Source organism: Parambassis ranga, chromosome 15, assembly GCF_900634625.1.
Source record: "Parambassis ranga chromosome 15, fParRan2.1, whole genome shotgun sequence".
Taxonomy (NCBI): Eukaryota; Metazoa; Chordata; class Actinopteri; family Ambassidae; genus Parambassis; species Parambassis ranga.
In genome coordinates, this window is record NC_041035.1 from 6,635,695 (window position 1) to 6,656,341 (window position 20,647).

General features: G+C 41.3%; 1 protein-coding gene across 2 annotated transcripts; it reads left to right on the forward strand.

Moving 5' to 3' along the window:
• Positions 1-242: 242 nt before the first annotated feature.
• On the forward strand, positions 243-20,058 carry ugp2b (UDP-glucose pyrophosphorylase 2b). 2 transcript variants are annotated; one of them, XM_028423076.1, is made up of 10 exons: positions 243-503; positions 3,271-3,398; positions 4,752-4,859; positions 9,248-9,433; positions 11,960-12,093; positions 14,252-14,549; positions 14,653-14,850; positions 17,284-17,526; positions 17,628-17,732; positions 18,343-20,058. In XM_028423076.1, the coding sequence occupies exons 2-10, from the start codon at positions 3,300-3,302 to the stop codon at positions 18,448-18,450; spliced, it is 1,479 nt and encodes a 492-aa protein (XP_028278877.1). In that variant the 5' UTR covers positions 243-503; positions 3,271-3,299; the 3' UTR covers positions 18,451-20,058. The 2 variants fall into 2 exon arrangements, with proteins under 2 accessions (XP_028278877.1, XP_028278876.1); XM_028423075.1 differs by lacking the exon at positions 243-503 and adding an exon at positions 939-1,337.
• The last annotated feature ends 589 nt before the right edge of the window (positions 20,059-20,647 follow it).

Below are 20,647 nucleotides of genomic sequence, written 5' to 3' on the forward strand. Positions count from 1 at the left end.
TAAATCCCGTCAGTTTACATGTATACAAAATATTCACCGCTATTTAAAATGTGTTACACATTTTAAAAAAGATGTGTTACACAGTTTAAGGGGTCGGTGCAACTATATGGTATCTTTCGTGTTTAACAACATTTCGAGCTTTCTTCAACCCGGAATTGTCAGGACCCAAACTGCACGTAGCAGATTTCTATTGGCTGATAAATCTACGTACCAGGAAAACTGTCTTTTCATTGGCTGCCATCTTCTTGCGACGTTCCCATTCGCCCCTTCCTGGAATGGCAATGTAGTGTGAAATATCTTCAAACAAACTGATCACCTTTTTAAGATCTTTACTTTTTTGGGGGGTTTTAATTAAGCGATGTGGAAAGGAAACAGCAGCCGCTAGTGGTTTCCGGTGATTATTTATTAATCAGCGCGGACCCGCTGTCTGCTCTGCAGTTCTTTAGACCTGCGGGTCCTTCAGGCCATCGACTTTTCTTCCGCCAGCATCCCACAGTCACACAGTAAGAACATGCCTTTATATCTAAAATCACTTCATGTTCATGTCGGTGTTGTCCTTTGTTCATCTTTCTGCAGCTCGGTGTCCTTTTGACATTTGACGCTGTTTGTCTCCGTGTTGTGTTCACAGACTCGCTGTAGATTTTAGTTTTCCGTCTGTACGTGCGTTAATATTCATTGTTTCTGGAGGGCAGAGCATCCATCCATCCATCATTCATTTCCGCATCCTCGTCCCTGTGGAGCCCTCCGACCATGCTTTGCAGCGTGCTTCTTTCTAATAATTGACAGTGTGTCTGCTGAAGTCTGGTGTGGGGGGAATAAAAAGAAGGTTAAACCCCCAGACTTTGTGCCAATACGCTAATAAAAAAGCGAAGGCAGGACGAGGAGGATGAGGGGAGGAAGGAAAGTGTGAGCAGAGGTTGGGATATATGTGTGACGTGGTTTTACAGTAGTGGTGCTGGAGGGGGGCAGGCAGACGCACTGCGAGCCATAAAAAAAAAAAAAGATCCAGCTCCTCGTTCAGGGACGACGCTTGGCTCATGTCCACAGAGAGACGTGTGGTCGGATGAATGTGTCCTTGTCATTTATGAGTACATGAGGCAGACAGGATGTTTTATCCTCCGGAGCCCCAGCGGTGAAAGGACTCACCTCGGAGCGAATGAATGAGGCTTTCAGGACACCTCAAGGAAACTTTTTTTACCGGGATGTGTGCTCGATGATTTCACCGTGAATCTTTAACTTGAAGCGTTTCCATTTGCTCCGGTTTGGATTTATCTTACTATTTATTGGTCAACTGGTCGCTAATTATTGGCAGCTTACCATGGCACTTTATGTAGAAGGTAAGTGATGCTGTGAAAGACGGTTTACTGTTTATAGTTCTGTTTATTTATTCTCCTTTTTATAAATTTTCCTGGATTATAATCCATCAGCTATCAGCTTTAGTTGCAATAATCCAGTTCCATTTGTTTGGTGTTGTTTGAAACAAGAAGAAATAATTCAGTAAGACATAATAAAACTAAATTACTAAGACATAAAGTACTGAAAGAATTTCTTATTAACAAATTAATTTGGGCTATATTGTTTTGATTATGGGCTTAAAATTATATGATACAATTCACGAAAACACCAAAGATCAATACAATATATCATAAGTGAATTATGATCTGTCCCATCTAGTCAGTGCTTTCTCTGCTGAGGACTTAACACTGCGCTCCAGATGTGCCAGTGGTGGCTGATGTCATGGCACACTTGATCCCAACATTCAGAACCTTTAATGGATGGTTAGAAAGTGGGTTAGTGGATGTTTGAGAACCAGTGAACAGTTTAAATGAGTTATCAGCATATCTGAAAATGTCAATCTATGATCGCAGTTTTAGTCACTCTGAGGATATTGGCCTGAACCTGGTCCTCACTAGAAGGTGAAGGCTAAGGGTCTACTGAGTCTTCATTAAGCAGAATGTGAAAATCCTTCTTTTCCCCCCACTGCTGTCATCAGTCCACATTAACGGTGCATTTTCTGGTTGGTTTTCCTGTTGTCATTTTCTAGACTGTGTGCCAGATCGTAGTATATTTAAGGTTACTTCTTGCCACTGGCTGTGTTGCTGTACTTGATAACTAATCCTGGAAGGAATCTAAACAAAAAATGCTCCAAGGCATGCCGGTGTCATGCGGCAGACACGTGTTCACATCTCTGAAAACGTTTTAACTTCTTACCAACAAATCATGTTAACAAGGTTCTCTGTCATAAATTATACTGGAATGCTCTGTGAGTATCAAACCAGTATGAACCAGTATGAACAATACAATACAAGCCGAGAAGTTAAGCATACTAGTGTCAAACCAGTATGTTTAACTTCTCGGTTTGTATTGTATTGCAAATAATGTGCCATTAAACAGACAATGTATATCCAGCAAACATTCTACACAGCTGGAAGAACAGGCTCTGTAAATATATTTAAGTGTCTGCTGTGATTTTAAACTTGATCAGGACTGTCTATTCCATCTGGTTGTAAATAACAATAATGAGGATCAGACCTGCTTTTTTACAGGTATAATCACACCACTTCAGTCCTTTCATCAAAGTGTTTAATTGGACCGTGTGTGCCGGTCATGTTGACACAGCTGTGTTACTGCCTTAGGTTTGATTGCTTTATTTTTAACACAGCCAGAGTAAACCTGTGCTTTTAATGTGCTGGTATCTGATAAGCATTTATTAACACACCGAGAGGCAGGGAAGGCTTGTATGAAGTAATTAAAAAAAAAAATTATTGAACAGGATATTGTTTCAGAGAAAAACTAAACGTGTGGACAAACTATTAATTTCCGATGCAGTGATCTGCTGTCTGACCTTCTGTTTAGATCATCACCTAGCAACTGTCACTGTTACATTTATAAGCTGTACATTAACTTCTCATCAGACACTGAAGTGACACACACGTCCATCAGTAGAGGTTTCCACCAGTTTCTTATCCTTATCTGTGGACAGGATCGTTGACCCACTATAATCACGTGGGTGTTGTTACTTGTGATAGTAGGTACATCAGTGACGTACACATCAAATCACCACAGATTCTAAGTACCAAAGTATAAACATGGTGATGTATAAGATATGAATAATTAAAAAAAAGCTTTTACATTTTACTTTTAGGAGCCCATAACCACAGGTTCATTAATAGGCAATTTGAGTTATTAAAATAGATCCAGACTATACTAGAAATCAAGTACGGTATGTTGCATCAGTTTAACACCCTCTTCACTATCTTCCCTGCCCAGGTCTGAGTAAAGGAGTGGCCAACAGAGGGATGGCTCAGTTCCAGGAAATGATGCGGCAGCAGCTGGAGAGCTCCATGCACGCTGAGCTGGAGAAACTGCTGGACACCACCACAGGGGCCGAGAGAGAGGTACGCTGTGTGTGTGTGTGTCTGCCTGAACATCTGGTTGTGATTTTAAGGGGTGGTGGGCTACGTCAATGCTGGGAAACACAGAAGTGACACATACTGCAGCAAAGAGGGTTCCACCTACATGAGTACAGACACACACACATTCATGAAGTATTTCATTTAAAGCATAAGCAAACAACACCCATTCTACCCATTTTTAATCATACTCTGAGTAGTAAATCAGGTTTTAAGTTTAGGGCTCAGTGTAGAGGGAGTCAATTTTTTAACATTGCCCCACTCCTACATTTACCCACTCAGTCCAGCAGTCTTGGCGCATACATATCCCTTCTTTGTTGGACCTCAAGAAAGTGGTCTACAGCTGCAATACAAACATTGTCATTGTCAAAATGGAGAGGGGGGGGGTTCAACTCATCTGCTCTTTCTAGGCCACAGACTTATCAATCACCCCTGAGAAGAGCAGTCCACAGCAGCAAACTATGAGTAAAATCCAAATGTTCTCCTGAAAAGTAGTAAAAACTTTGCATTTCCTTTGAGTGTTACACAACCTTGAGATAAAGCTAGAAGTGGCTTAACTGAGTGCACAGCGACACACAGGCCAGGACCCTCCCTCAGACATTAACCAGGCACTAATGAATTACAAGTAGTGACATAACGTTAACAAGGTCAGAAGGGAGAGCCGGTTACACACAGGCGTGATTGGTAATTCACACACTTGTGTGTTCACAGAATAAGCGTTTGTACTTGCTGCGTGCAATAACAGTAGCGCAGGCTGAAAAGCCTTGTGCACACAAAGCTGTAAAGTACACACACTTTTACTTGTCCCCAGTCTAAATACATGCAAGAAGTCTTTTTTTACGTCAGCTGTACGTCAGTATCTGGCGCAGCAAAATGGCAAGGTTTTGTTGTGTGGGTGTTTTAGAAGTTGTAGTTTCCAAGAGAACTATTAAAATGTCCACTCATCCTGTGCTCAAGGGAAGTTTTCCGCAGAAAAGGCAGACACAAACGGTGCTCTGCTGCCTTTTTCATGGGAATATTAAACTCTCACATCTCTTCAGTCTTATTCCAGATGCCCACACACATTCTCTGCATTTCTGTTTTGCATTTTTAACTTTCAAGAACACAGCAGAACCAGATGGTTCTAGTTCTTAACCATCGCCTCCAATATACCAAAGCTACGAGACAGAGGACGTTCAATAAAAGACAGTAATGTTTTCTTCCCAACAAGGAGTGGAAGTTTGAAAAAAATGTGTGTTCAGACATTGATTTAGATTGGGTAGAACTGTACTGGCAAATCTCTGCTGGCATTTCTAGAATAAATAAAAGTTAAAAATAAATCCCCCCTGTGTTTTTCAGGTGTCCAAAAAAGACTTTGAGGGCTTCAACAATCTCTTCCACAGATTTCTGCAGGTGAAAGGCCCGTCAGTGGAGTGGAGCAAGATACAAAGACCTCCTGAGGACTCTGTAAGTATGGTTTGTGTGCTGGGGTGTTGTGTGTGAGGGAATAAGCCAGAGAGGAATGGCAGTGGGTTGCTGTAGTGCAGCGGTATACAGAGGTAGGGTTAGGCGAGGTGGTGAAACACAATCCAGGAAGTAAGTTTTGAGTAATATTTACAACACACACACACACAACCAGGAAACACAGCTTAGTTCAGGATTCCATGTAAATGGAAAGTGCTGCTTCCTTTATGGCCAGTTACAAAGGTGCCTCCCTGATAACATGTCACATCAAAGTTACACAGTGTGATAGCGTCATATCTGCTGTTGATTAATTATATAGCTACAGTCTGAACTGTAGCAGCCCTGACATTTCTGGCTGAAGTCCATCTTCAAAAATAGAGGGGGGTTGTTTGTAATTGTAGTTTTAAATTGGGTTTTGTGGCAGTAAAGACATCACTCTATTGTTTTATTCCCATAATGCTTCGTTGATAACTTGGTTATATTGTTTATGCATCACTATAAATGTTGTTAAAAAAAACTTCTTATCTGACCTACTTCTTATCTGCATGAGCCCATCTTTGCACTCAGTCATTGGAAGATAAAAGAAAAAGTTCTTTCCTGTAAGAGTCATGGTGATATCATTTTCCTCTCTGTTACAAATCCATTGTTCCCAGAACACTGCAGTTCTTATTCAGATGTAAATGTAAAGAGATGGGTCACGGTCTCCTGTCCCAGAAGACGAAATGTGTCTTTGTGAGTCGAGTCACTTTACAGAGTCAGTCAAAGTGCGGAGTCATCAGTGTGTCTTTGGGCTGCTTGTTCTATTTCACAGGGGGAAAAAAGGCACATTTTGTAGGTCTTCCTTACTTTTCAAGTCTCAGGGGATTCCTTCAGTGCTCTCCTCGAGTTTCCTGGACACTGTGTTTTCCTGTTTTCTCTCAGCTTCAAAGTAACACCATTGAAAAGTTTTAACAGAGGTAAAAGTGGTAAACTTATCCAATTCGGCTCTATCTCAGGGGGAGGTGTGTGAAGTCTGAACACAGCGTTTTGTGTCAGTCAGAGCTTTTGTTGTGCACTTAGGAGCAGCACTTGAGAATAGCCAGTGAGCAGATGGGGCAGCAGGTACATGACTCTGAGTGTTGGTTTGCAGGCTGCATTTCAAACTAGAAGAACTTTGAAAGCAGAGTAACTTTCCAGTGTGTATAAAGTAACACAATCAGACAAAAAATGAAGATAGAAAGTAGCCTGGCTACTAGCAATAGTTTGTTTCATATCCCACAACTTAACCAGCTGACTTCAAATTCACCAATGAAAACATCAGAGACACACATAAAACAATCTTCATGTGACATTTTTAACATTATATTCTACTACTAGATGTCATATGACATTAAAAAAAACAATATTTTCAACATTATTTCCTCTTATAAATAAGGACATCATATGTAACTTTATGGCCATAACAATGATCTAACTGTTGCACAATACTTACAGCTGATGTGGCCTGCCACTTCTTTAGTAATACTGAGACTATTGCTTCATTCACTGTGAGCAAAGCATTGTGCAAAACTAAAAATAATTTTCCACAGATGTTTACCAGTACCGGTTCTGCAGGTTCAAAATGTCAGCTCCACATTTTCTTCCTATTAAGTGACACTGGGTCATCCTGTTTGCTGCCTGGTGTGTTTCTCACTAAACACTGACATACCCAACCTCAGTTTTCTGCCTGCTGCTGGAATCTTAACTAAACACACACACACACACAGCACCACTCTCTAATTCTGAGCTCATTATTTTTACAAACTCATAGGAGAGATGTAGAATGTTAAAGAGAGGAAGACGTTACATAAAAAGTGACTGAGCCAGAGAGAGGATTAGAGATGATTGGAGTAAGTGGTGAGGCAAGAACTGAAACATTAAGTGAAATAGAAACAGTGACACATGGAAATGGGGGGAAAATGAGACAGTGTGTGAGATTTAAAGCAAAGTCTTGAAAAGCCCCTGGATTCAAAGTCTCCCTCAAGTTAATCATTGAGCAGCTGTATTACTGGGTAATGGCAGGTGTAGCACTGACAGGGATTACTGATCATTCGTTTATTTTTTGCATTAAATGTAGTGCAAGCATCAGATTTAAAGGAAGGCTGGTTAAACAAACAGGGTGATGATGGTGCGACACTCTTCTTCCACCAAAAGGATCCATCCTCCTAATATGGATTTCTGTTATCAATAATATTATAAAGTTGTTTACAAAGTTTTGATAGCAGACATACTAAAAGAAAACACACAAAGTCAACACAACATGAACCACAAACCCTACTGAGATTCATCCATTAAAACTGTAATCTGTAAAAAGTCTGATACCCAACACACACACAGAAACCTTTCCATTTTAACAGTCTGTCTTTGAGCCCAGAGTATTTAAAGCTCACGTTCGAGATTGTTCGCAGGCTGTAATAAAAAAAAAAAACATTGGAATGTCAGACACAATCCCGCCTAGAGGGTTAAATGCACGCGGCACTGAGCGCTGTAAAAGGTCATACTTTCAATGTGTGATATGATTGATTCTGTGCATTGTTGCTTTGTTTGCCTGAGGAAAAGTTTGTGGTTTGTGGACATGTTAAATATCTTTAAATGGAGATGATAGTGGTGAGTGTGTAAGAGAAAAATGCTCACTAACAGTAGATGGATGTTTTTTATTTCACTTTTTTAAAATCACGTCTGTTTTTCTCTCATTTGTTGGGAGTGAATAATGCAAAAACTCAATACATATAAAACCCTCACCAGTATGGCAGGTTCCATGTGTTATCAATTTTATAATCACTAGGTGTTACTCAAATTCGATGTCTGGAGTTATCAATGGTTAAACATTCCTGGGATCAGATGAAGTGTATTTGAGGCACAAGCCACAGTGGAATAGTAGTAGTACATTTTTACAGATTACTGTCTTAGGCCGTAACAATGTGTGTCTGTATTAGTTAGTTTACTCATGCAAATTAAATGCAAGACGATAGCTTCTCAACAGAGGCCAGCACCACATCCTGGAAGCAGCACACTAACTTTCTAAGCACCGCAGCAAGGTCAACATTAAATTAAATATTTCGTTATGGAATTCAACCCTGTCCTTCCCCAGTGCCAATATCCTCTCTTCTCCACTGACTCTGATTAACATATTGTGCAACACTGGGCATGTTACTGTGGATTTCTAGGTGGTGTTCCTCCTGATAGCAGGAACCATTTCAGCAGTTTGGACTGGACGTCTCTATAGTGCAATGAAACATAATACAAACCCACAAAGTGTAGTGCTACCTTAGCAGAGAAAACACACACACAGAGGTTAAGTACAAAAGAAAAACACAAGGAATGCCCATCTGTATTGTCCAGAAAGGGAAATGAATATCTGGGTGTGGAAGCCATTTCCCTCCGGGGGTACAGGGCTAGGATGGGGGATCTAAACACACAACCGAGGAAACAGCCTCCTCAAGGACCAGACAGAGTGTGAGCAGCAGCTGTGCTGAGCTTGTTGTATTTGAAACCTCGTCCTTTGTGTGGGCTGAATAGCAGACGAAGAGTGTTTGTTTCCATCAAGTGGCTGCTGTGTGTCCACTGTCACTTTTGACAGGAACAGGACACAGGACGACATCTGCCTCTCACAGCACTGACATGAAGTGTGTGCAGAGCTCAAGATCTTCAGTTGCATCTAGAAATCTGTTGGAACATCTGGTTAGGATTTAGTGTCCTTGGATGCTTTTACAAAGTGCTCAGTTTTACATGGTTTTTGGTGGAAGAATGAAGCTCATTCCACAGCAGTGGGAAAGCTGTGAGCTGCTATAGAAACAATTTTTACTTTACAATGTCAGACCTGGGAATTTAGCAGCAGAATGTTAACTAGTTTTCATATCATCCCTTCATGCTCCGTGGTGGAGAATAAAAGAGGTCGAGACACGATGTGTGAATAGGCTGATGTGAGAGCAGCAGTATTGATCCAATAGTGTGGATTTACACACACACACATTATAATCCAATAAGTCAGCAGAAGTGCAGAGTACAACATTTAAACCTGGCTGTGCTGGTATTAAGCACTGTTATCTGCAGCATGACTAGCCTTTTCTCTCCTGCCTGTAAAGTTCCTTTCTTGCTTCAAAACAGCACATTTCTGCAAATCAATTTAACAATTTCTGACATTTCCACATTACTTCAGCTCATTTCATTGCTCAGCTGGTAAGTAATCAGCCCACAATGGTAAGCTGTTACAGTCTCAACTCCTCTAAAACACAGAAAAGCACCAGAAAAATCCAGAGGAATTGTCAAATGACTGCAGCTGAGATTTCTCTCAGATGATCTGTGAGAGAAAGAACTCATAAACATTTACGTAGCCTTGCTGTTTTTTTCACCTCTCGTTCTCTCTCCTCCAGATCCAGCCCTATGATAAGATTGCTGTGAGAGGCCTGCCGGACAACGTGGCCAACAGCTTGAACAAACTAGTGGTGGTGAAGCTAAATGGTGGTCTGGGCACCAGCATGGGATGTAAAGGCCCCAAGAGCCTGATAAGCGTCCGCAACGAGAACACCTTTCTGGACCTCACTGTGCAGCAGATAGAGGTACACAAACTCTGCCGTACAATTTTATCCCCCTATTGGTATTATAAACGTATAAACTTATATCACAGTTGTTTTTTTTTAACAAGGCTTTAAACATGTTAATGTCTGCTGTAAAAACTGAGGTCTATGGTGATTTACTCACATTTGATAACAGCCTCAAGTGGCTGCTTCAGGAACTGCAGGTTTAGTCTGCTATTTTACGAATGCAGGTTTTATTTCGAATTTGAATTTGAATGGAGTGTAAATTGATATTTTTTTGAATATCCATTTGACTGTTATCAGTTCTTAGGTATTTTTTCAATAATGTTTTATGAGTGTTGGTGTCCTTGATGCTTTTCCAGCCCAGTTCACTAGAGTTCAGAATTCTGAGTGTGGAAGACATTAGAACAAGTTGAACATTTCTCACTGCAGTAACAGAGCAGACAACAATGGATCAGATCATGCAGGATTTTCTGTGTTCTTTCTTTCTGTTGTGTTTTTGTTGCGGCTCATTGTAAAACTTAACTAATAGCTTTAATCTGAACTCTTCCAAACACAGCTGACAGCCTTCCTTTATAAGTCACATTCACACTGTGGCTCAGACGGTTGGGTGTTGCTTAACTCAGTTGCCGTACCACACATGATGTGGCTGAGATGAAGCAGGAAGTGATATATATTCAGATGTAATACAAACATCTACTTTGTGCAGTGTTTGTTCCTGATATTCAGAAAGTGGGCCTATTGCTCTGAGAAAATTACAAGCACATGCCTTCGCCTTTCCTGCCTGTCATGGCGGGGCATGCATACTGTATCTTGTTATTTATTTTATATGGACATATTAATTGGAAAAAGAGCCTCTGAAAGGAGTTCAGTGTGATGTGTGGGGGGAGTTGTAGTGAAAGAGGATCTGTTTATGTGCAGGCAAGCAGGTCTGCAGGATTGGCAGGGAAACAGAGGCTGCAATGTGCTGAAGGAGAGGCATGTGTGTGGTTATTCGAGCCAGACCGTACCTTATTCCCCCCAGCATCAGTGCACCTAACTTCATTTATACAAATTAAGCAGTAATCACAACATCTCGTATTGAAGCAGCTTTAAGGGAGAATTAGAGTGAGATAACTTGTTGGGACCCATGACTAATGATGCTAGTGATTATAATATTGTGTAACTGTGTTTATACAGGACATTTGGGTCTGTATAATAATTGTGTGTGTGTGTGTGTTTCATAACAGTGTCACTGGACACGTCTCGCCTCCCAGCACCCTGCTCTCTGTGTCAGAGTCACTGTTCTCCATTTTCTCTTCAGGTCTGGTCAGATTACCTGCAGACTGAATCGGCCTATTGTGAAAGAGAGAACATGGACCCCCCCGCCCCCCCCCCCCAATACACACACAGCCATAACCCCCCAGAACCACATCTCCTGTGTGAGAACGCCTCTCTCAGCCACCACTTTGCCTCCAGCACATTTATATTGGACCAGTGAAAGCAGACAAAAACTGGAATGGCGCCATCTGGCTGCTGAAGACTTGCTGCTTTCTAGCAATGTGAAGACTGCAGTTGAAAGGGTTGCAGTGGAGGGAGTTTGGTCTGTTCATCAGAGCCAACAACAGTGAGCTTTGAGCATGTTCTATAAATAAAGATGGACAAAGGTTCTGGCACGTCACCCATAGTTTTCTTGTAAGGCACTTTTAAAGCCCTGTACAGGAGGCTTTAGCTTTTCTCCATCTGCCTAACTCCTGGCTAATCCCAGCTGCAGCCACATAAGCAGAAAGCCTCAAAATCTCAGACAGAACCCATCTCTCCATCAGAGCCATAAAACCCTTAACTTGTACACTTGAGCGACCAATGCTTTAAGCTAACTAGTATAGAATACTCATCCTGATTCGTTAATGACAAAAAGATGATTCCACTAAGGAAAGCCTGGTCCTTTATTGTTTTCCACCACAGGCTGTAAATTCAGCTTTCTCCCTCACATCAACTTCTCCCCAACGATTCACATCCCACATCACATCCTCCTCTTGTCTAATTTTCTCTTATCTTGGTAAAACAGCCGCTTCACTCTCTTAAGATGTTCGCTCCCTCCTTTGTATTCATTCTAATCGCACGCTCAAAATACAGAAACACTGTCAGTTCTGCTTAGTTTTCAACCAAGGGATTCAAACATGTTTTCGTGCATTGCATACAGACTGATCAGAATTGTTGCTCTGTTTATTATGATACGTTATTTTACAGTTTTAAAAACATTGGGACAGTAGTGAAACTTGATGGACCTCATTAGTGAATCTGAGGCGATCCTTTTTGATAATCAGAACAGCAACGGTCTCCTCTGCATCGTTTGTAGGCAATTCACTGCAGATTACTGCAGATGAGCAATAAGAGTTAAATATTTAATACAGCCATTATCCGTCCACATCAATGAAAACTTGTTTTAGTAATAATTATTAAGGTGTTAAGTAAGACACGTATATCTCAGCACTGCTGCTCAGTCATTCTTTACCTTTGAATGAAGCTGAGACTCTTCTTATTTATGTTCTTTTTAATGTTCCTCAGCACCTGAATAAGACCTACAACACAGATGTTCCTCTGGTCCTCATGAACTCCTTCAACACAGATGAAGACACAAAGAAGATCCTGCAGAAGTACACACACCACCGAGTCAAGATACACACCTTCAACCAGAGCAGGTGAATCCTGTCCTGTCTGAGTAACACAGCAAGCTTTTCCTGTTAACACATTCATTAAGATACTTTCACCACCACTTAAAAATATTGAACACAAATGTACTGAATGAACTCAGCTTCCTTTAATATTAATAATTAATATGAGTGTACTGCCTCTGATTCTGTACTCAAACTGTCAAGAACAGCAGGAAGTCTCATGTAATGTATGGAAACAGCTAATAATGCTTTGGTGTCTTTAATCTGTCAGTCAAGTGAAACTCGCTTTTTACTATTTCCCTTAAATTATTTAGAGCACTTGTATGTTGTGTGCGCTTCAAGGAGTGTAGTACAAAGCATTCTGGGAGCGCGGCGTGGTAACTTGCGGATTTAATGTCAGCAGAGAGATTGTGTGTTGAATCACTTAAATGTCAATCAATAGGAGAACAAAGAGAAGTCTGTGCTTGAGGTCGTGACAGTAATCCATAAAAAGGCAAATTAAATTCAGCTACACTGTCACATTATCTGGTGTTCCAGTTAATGACTAGGGAAACAATTTGCTTTATGTATCAGACAAATCCAGAAACTGTTCCGTCATTATAATGATGTTTTTTTTTTTTTTTTTTTTTGGGAAAACAAAACTCCCAGGTTACCTGCTAAAGCAAAGAGCAAAAATACAATGAGTTCAACGTGTTTCATCACGTTTTTATCTAAAACAACAGCTACAAAGAAGAAGAAAATCAAGTTTACTGTAATTATCTTCCAAGCCTTATCTTCCTTTTTGATTAAAAAAATACTCAATACTCAAAATGATACCATGTAAACTTTAGAATAAGAGAGTCCACAATATGTTCATGTGAAGGGCTTCACTCTGTGTTAAAACACAAATGGCGTCTTGTGTTTCGGTTCACACAAAAGCAGGTGTCACTGTGCGCTTTACTAAAGCCCACGGTGAGCTTGCAGTAAGTCATAAAACAACACATAGGCGTTGCTGTAAACATTGCAACATGTTCTGCCAAAAGCACACAAAATACACAAGACTTATTTTATATAAAGATACAATTCAATCTGAAGTCAACATGTGGCTTCAGTTTTTAAATGTAGTTTCAGTATTTCCATTCCAAATATTTCTATTTTTTCTTGTGACTGGCAGTTTTGTTTATTCTTCAGAATTGTTGGATGTTTGTTTTGTTCAGGGTTAGAGTCTTGGAGACATCAGTCTGCAGATATTTCAGCCTTTTTTCCAAATTACCCATGGAACTAGATGGCTTGTGGTGCTCATAATAAAAAAAACATCTGAAAAACTGCACAGCAATGTTTCTTCCCAGAAACCACAGACAATCCTTGTTCTGAGAACTCATGTAGGAACTATTTTCTATTTAACTAGTCCCCACAACTGTTCAGCTGAGGATGCCATTAATGTTGTTCAGCTAGTTTTTCTTTATGGATGCACACACAATAAAATTTCACCTTAGCTCTAGAAAGGAGAAAAAGTTCTGGACATTCCTGTCTTTGTAAAGAAACACTTTTCTGCTAAGGCAGTAAAATGGATCCAAGAATGGAGAAACATTTTTGTTGAGGTTACAAAAAAAATGTTCTCTGATTTGAATCTGACAGGACATAAAACCTTTGAAGTGCATGAAGTCATATCAAAAACACTCATCCTTCCAGCTGAAATTAATCCTCCATTTTTAAAAAAAGCGCCTCTCACCTGACCACCTCATCTGCATCTGCCAAAAACATGGCCGGCTCCCACTCAGTGAGGCTCCTCACAAGGAAGTTTGTTAACTCAGCCTGACGTGGATCCTTCTCAGAAAACCTTTGATCAGTTTAATGCACCCACAGATGACGGCTTGGACTGTTTGGCTGCTTGCCTCATCTTTCTTCTTGGAAAACCCTAAAAAAAAAATTATCATCCTGCAGGGGCTGTTTGAAGTCCTGACATTGATATGAAGAGAAGAAAAGTAGATGACACTTAGCATTCTAGTTTAGATGTGGAGCAAAGTGATTTCACAGTTTCTCCCTGTGTTGTTTGTCTGCTTAACAGTATGAGATTTACAGCACTGCAGCTTAAGAAAGCAGAGAGCGCGCTTCACGCTGTTACTAAAATACTGTTGTTCTTTCTCTGCTTTGTGGTATTATAAAAATTAGTTTTTTAAAATGTGAACTCTTTTCTTTCGTCCAGGTATCCTCGCGTCAACAAGGAGTCCCTCCTTCCTGTGTCCACAAACTTAAGCATGACCGGGCAAAACGCCGAAGGCTGGTACCCTCCTGGTCATGGCGATATCTATGCCAGCTTCTACAACTCAGGCCTGTTGGATCACCTGATCACACAGGGCAAGGAGTACATCTTTGTTTCCAACATCGATAATCTGGGAGCCACTGTGGACCTCCACATCCTGCATCACCTGGTCAGTCAGCCCAATGGGAAACGCTGTGAGTTTGTCATGGAGGTGACTGACAAGACGCGCGCTGATGTTAAGGTACATTCGACTGTGTTTAGATGTAAATATGATGATGTGGTTTTAAAAAGAAGGAAGAAAATAAAAACAATGTGTTGTAACAAATGCTGGCTGTGACTTTTAGGGTGGCACACTGATCAAGTATGAAGGAAAGCTGCGTCTGCTTGAGATCGCCCAGGTGCCCAAAGCCCATGTGGACGAATTCAAATCTGTCTCGAAGTTTAAGATCTTCAACACCAACAACCTGTGGATCTCTTTGCCTGCTATCAAGAGGCTGCAGGAGTCAAATGCCATGGATATGGAGATCATTGTCAACCCCAAGGTCAGTTGGTGAACAAAAAAAAACAAGAAAACAAACTGAGGGATCACTAAATAAACACAAAGACTGGGGCTGATAGGCAAACTGGAGAGGTCCAAGTGAGGCCTGTTGGCTGGAGTTGCTCCAAAATGAATGTCTACAGGGTCTTCATGAAGTGTGATATCAGTCTGAGGAACCACCGGGCCGCTGTGTTTTCGGCAGGACATCTTCCACAGCACAGGGACCCTCTGGAGACTCAGGCTCATGTTGAAGTCCAGATAAAGCTCCGCACAGAGCTGAGCAGCACAGGCTTTTAGAACCTGAGGGCTGACCCCATCAGGTCCTGCAGCCTTGCTGGTGGGGACTCAGCTGTCTTGTAACATGGAGAGGTGTGAAGAGTGCAGAGTGGGAGTGCGGAGCTTGAGATTGCATAGTCAGAAGCTGGCAGTCAGGTGGAGGGGGGTGGGGGTAGGAGGGTTGTACAAGCAGACCAAAAATGTTTAGCATGAATGGGGAGCTCTGTGGAAGCAGGTTGCAGGCAGTCAGTGGAGACATTATTCATTTACAGTTATAATACAAGGTTGGTTTACAATTGGCAAAAAGTGACGGCTAAAAAAAAATGGGGCGTCAATCTTAGCTTCGAGCTAACTTTCTGATTCCATGGCAATGCCATAACCCAGGGCTCAGTCAGAGGAACGCTCTCCTGTTCTGTGTGTCTCTCCTCCTAATACTTCAAGTTAATTATAGATGCCATGTAATGACACATGGGCGTCCTTGTAATTGCCTGCTGGCCAGTTTAAAGACAAATGAGGGCACAAGACATCCAGCTCAGTTTTAGTGACCAGCCAGCCTCCCAGAATAATATCATCTGTCCACACTCCGCCTCAAAAACAGCTGTGCAAAGGGGAGAAGAGACAGATCTGCTCTGCTCTTCCCAACAGAGACATTCCTTCTGAATTAATCATATCTCTTAAAAAAGCTTGCCAAGAAAACATGTTTAAAAAGCTGTCTGCTATGTTGGAGCCATCCTGCACAACTTTTTTTCTTGATTTGTTGATGTGGAATTTTGTACAGGAGCTAGTGGCTCAACAGACCACTCCAGTTTAAGCTATGAGAGAAGGTGTTCAGTAGATATAAAATAAAGATGATAGGGACTTCTCGCACACATTGTTAAAAAAGAGGCAGCAAAAAAGATCTACTTCAATACACATTGAGGGAATCAATGCTTCAATCATTTATGTTCAATATCCACCCTTAATTTGCTAAAGCCCTGTGTCTTCCCTTCACATTTTTGTCCTTAACTGTCCCCCTAGGCTCTTGATGACAAAGTGGTCCTGTTAAAGCAGTGCTGCAAACAAATCTGACTTAATGAGACTTTGTGTTATTTTGGGTTGTGCTCAGTCAGAGGCCCAACAAGTCCTTCTCAGTAGAGAAACAGCCTTAGGTTAAGCAAATGATAAATTCAGAGCTGCACCTCAACCTCCTCTCAGCCTAGACATATAGAAGTAATTTTCCATCCCCTGGCTACAGTCTCGCACTCTGACACAGCCAAGTGTTATGCAACTGGCCATAGCTGTGTGGCCTTACATAAGTGTGTGGTCCCACCTAGGTAAGAGTGCAGCAGTAAAACTGGGGTCAGCTTCCATTATAGCCCCATACATGTTCAAACTGTGTGCAAGAGGCACTTAGTGATTAGTGAAGTGCTTAATGTTGCGTAAGTCCAACGAATACCTGAGTCTCAGATCTGTTGTTTTATGAAAGAGTTCTTATTTTACCCTATGATATTCATCATGCCCAATCAACCAAAGAGCACTGCAAACACATGGGTTTAGATGCTCACCTAGTATAGTAACCATCAGCCTGGTGTGTCACTGCCTTTAAAGAAACTTCACCACCCATTCAGCCATGTTAGCAGTATGCTTATAATGACATGTTAATATGCACAGTGCTTACCATGTTTCCATCCTATTCCATCATCGTGTGCAAGTCAAAGTATGGTTTAATGCAAATTAGATGGTTTAAAGTACAAATCATGTAAATGAAATGTCAATAGTTCTTCAGTTTGTTTCATAAAACGGGAAGTGTCGAGTCCTGTGGAAGTTCAGCCAATCACAGTCTGTAGCACAGCGGCAGACCAGTCAAACAACACAGACATCCCTCCAGCCATGCTAAAACTTTGATGAAACTGAAGGCAGGTCTAACACGTTTTGCATGTTTCACATGTTAATGTACATTATACATCCATGGGAGAAGAGGGTGGGCGAGATTACAAGAGCAAAACTCTTTGAGGTAGACCTGAATATCCAGCAGTTTTTTGTAGATTTTGCTTTGTTTTCTGTTCCGTGTGGTTAAAGCAATAACATTAAAGTACAGTGTGTGTAATGAACCTCCTGTTAGTGATACTGATGAATCAGTACTAATTGTCCTTCTGCTGTGTTTTCTTTTGGTTCTCATCAGACACTAGATGGCGGGCAGAATGTCATCCAGCTGGAGACAGCAGTTGGTGCAGCCATCAAATGCTTTGACAATGCTTTGGGAATAAATGTTCCTCGCAGCCGCTTCCTGCCCGTCAAGACCACGTCGGACCTGCTGCTGGTCATGTCTAACCTGTACAGCCTGGATGCAGGATCACTCACCATGAGCCCTAAGAGAGAGTTTCCTACAACACCGCATGTCAAACTGGGCAGCTCCTTTACTAAAGTAATGACACCAAGTGGTGAAGAATGTAACAACATGTTAATGTCCTGTTGTGCTTGTCGGGGTTACTCACCTATTTCCCTCCTGTGTCCCTCTGTGCTCAGGTTCAGGAGTACTTGACCCGATTCGAGAGCATCCCCGACATGCTAGAGCTCGATCACCTTACAGTGTCTGGAGATGTTACCTTTGGGAAAAACGTGTCTCTTAAGGTAAACACTCAGAATTACTGGGGATATTTGTAGAAAACTGCTTATAAGCTGGTGAAATAAAATAGTTTCAGGGCTTCAGATTTGGATGTGATAAAGGAAGGTTTTTTACTTATACAGAATAGGCTTGTTACTTTTGACAGTTAAATACACAGCAATGTCCATTTTACTGAGTAAATTAACCACAATCTTTTTCATTTTTTGGTATTGCTCGTTTTTCTTTGGCTCTGGCTCAAGCCTCTTTGTGGGTCCTCTACAGGAAAATCCACACTCTAAATATGTAGAAGTGTCTTTGGTTGAGCATGATAACCCAGATGGACTGCTGCATTATTTATTCTGGAGCACACAGTGATGGTGCACAATACTTCAGATACGCTGGGGATATCAACAAGGCTGCAAACCTCGAGTGACGTCTGACTTGCAGCCCTGTTAGTGTCCATATTCATTTATGTGTCAGAGGTACAGAGCTGTATCCTCTGACCTACAACATGCACTAAACGCCTGATTGCAGCCATCCAGCCTACATTTAATGCTTTAATAAAATCCTGATACTGAAAATGTATCTCTCTATGTCATAAACAGAAACTAAAGGCATCATTCTTCCTCTCTGCAGGGCACCGTCATCATCATTGCCAACCACGGGGATCGGATTGATATTCCAGCTGGCTCCATGCTGGAAAACAAAATCGTATCCGGAAACCTCCGCATCCTGGACCACTGAGGCCTTTTTTTCACTTCACCCTTCACCGTGAACCCTTATCATGTGACCCAGTCAGCCTAATCCCAGTCATGTGACCCTGTTTTTCATGTTTATCCGACACCAACAGATTGTTAGAGGAAGTGACTTTTCCCCCGAAGGCTGTGTGCGATTGCATGTGCAGTGCTGCCCTGCAGTCTCAGCATTAGTAAGTAGTTTACATGATTTAATAGTTGGAGGAGCAGGGATATGCTGTCCTCTTCTGTCTGCCTGTTCAAATATAATATTTAAAGTATTGATGAGCTAGTCATAACAGTTACTTCAGAAAACGTCACTTCTTTACAAAATAGATGATAATAGTAGTATTGAGAGGGGTATTAATGGGACTACACTGTTGGTTTTATCCTTTGCACTTTCAGCACTGCTAATGCAATCACATAGTATACTAACAAAGACATTTTAAAGGTTTATATCAAGCACAAAGTCATCATTGATGGACTTTGCATGGTTCCACAATTCAGCCACAATGAGATATACTGTGTAATGTATTGTACTGTCACATTTTGGACAGTTATCCATTATCAGCAGTTTAAATCTAGGGCAAGTAAATTTATAGTCAATGAATTTAGAGAGGAGTTATTTCAGAGCTCTGCTTAAAGCTGCACCCATTGACTTGAGTTTGATCATCAAAGGCAGCACAATAAGGGGACATATATTTTCAAACAGACCTATGTAGCATTGACTTTAACTTCAGTCCATTCAGCCTCTGTGTTCTGGAGATAGAAGCAGTTCGGTGTTCCACTGTGTTTCCAGCCTGTTTGTAAGGTTTAGTGCATTTTGATCCACATTCAGATTTTTTCCACATCAGTCCTTACTTGCACACATAAATAGATATGAATGGAAACACATCAGATTTAATCTAAAAGCAAGTGAATCTCAGACACATTCTCCCATGCCAGGCTGCTGGTATGTATAACAGAGCAGTTTAAACATCAAACTGGGACACCAGCAGTACATTATGAATGTGTGAACCCATGAAGCCATCAGTGAACTTTGTGCTGAGGAATAAATAACATTTACTGCCCAAACTTAACCAGTCTTGACTGATGACTTGGCAGAAGTTTGAGAGGAGAACGTGTTACTCGTGTTACGCCTGTTGTGCCGTTTATTTTTTTAAAAACATCATTACATCACTGTTAGGATGCATATCCACGACCAGCACCATGCTATGAAATTATTAGTCACTGAAACTATATCATTTACATGTGAATGCTTTTATTTGTCACTGTATGGTGCAAAGAGATGAAAGATATCATGTTGTTCATTTTATAAAAGGTACGTTTGCTCACGTTTTCACCTTAATGTTAGATGAAACCTCAGTGTCGACTCTCTCCTGTGTCCTCTGTCCATGTCAGCAAGCCAGACAGGAAGTGCAGTGTTTCCTGTGGTGTTGCTTTACACACAAACACACAGATCCTGGATACATTTAGAAAATACGAATACAAAGTTTCAGTGTAAGAATACTTGAGGTGAGTCTGACTGAAAGCAATAAGTGTTGATCTGTGACAGTGACGAGGTCCCAGCCCAGTTCTGTCTCCTCAGAGCTGAATAAAGTGCAATATGAAATACTGAGCATGTGTCATCTGGTGTTTGTTTAACCCTCATTCAGAATATGCAGCCAGGCCTTTGGCAAAACAGTAGGCAAATATTTTGTCAGGACAATTTCCAGTGATAGAGCTACATTTATGTGGCTTGTTTGTAACAGATGTGCCAAAGCTGAGATGACATGTCTGTCACAGTTACACAGCAAGATCGTCTAAGTATATTTGTAGAATTTCCCATACTGCCACAGACAGACCAAACACTAGGTGGCAGTATTTGCAGACAAAAAACAAAGGTTAGCCATGGGTTGGTTACCCATGTTATTCCTACTAATATGTGGGTACAGGTTTCCTCACTGAATGCGGGGTGTCTTGTGATGTTCACACGAATATGTCAAAGGTCACCACCTCATTTCTGAGGATGATGTCACAGACATTAACCTGTTGACCTCAGTGATGTATCTTCTCCAATACATGTACATTTTTTCCACAGCTGGTGGACAGGGGCCCTGGACATCCACATACAATTATTGGGTGGTGGGGCCAGCGGCCATTGTGTGCCATGTCTTTAACAGGAGGGAGTAAAGTGACATGTGTCTGTCGGAGATATTTACATAGCT

What these genes read in the sequence shown, in the direction of transcription:
- ugp2b (XM_028423075.1), top strand. An exon ending in AGATCATTGTCAACCCCAAG is followed by an intron (nt 14,851 to 17,283) that starts GTCAGTTGGTGA and finishes GGTTCTCATCAG; the next exon opens with ACACTAGATGGCGGGCAGAA. An exon ending in GGAAAAACGTGTCTCTTAAG is followed by an intron (nt 17,733 to 18,342) that starts GTAAACACTCAG and finishes TCCTCTCTGCAG; the next exon opens with GGCACCGTCATCATCATTGC.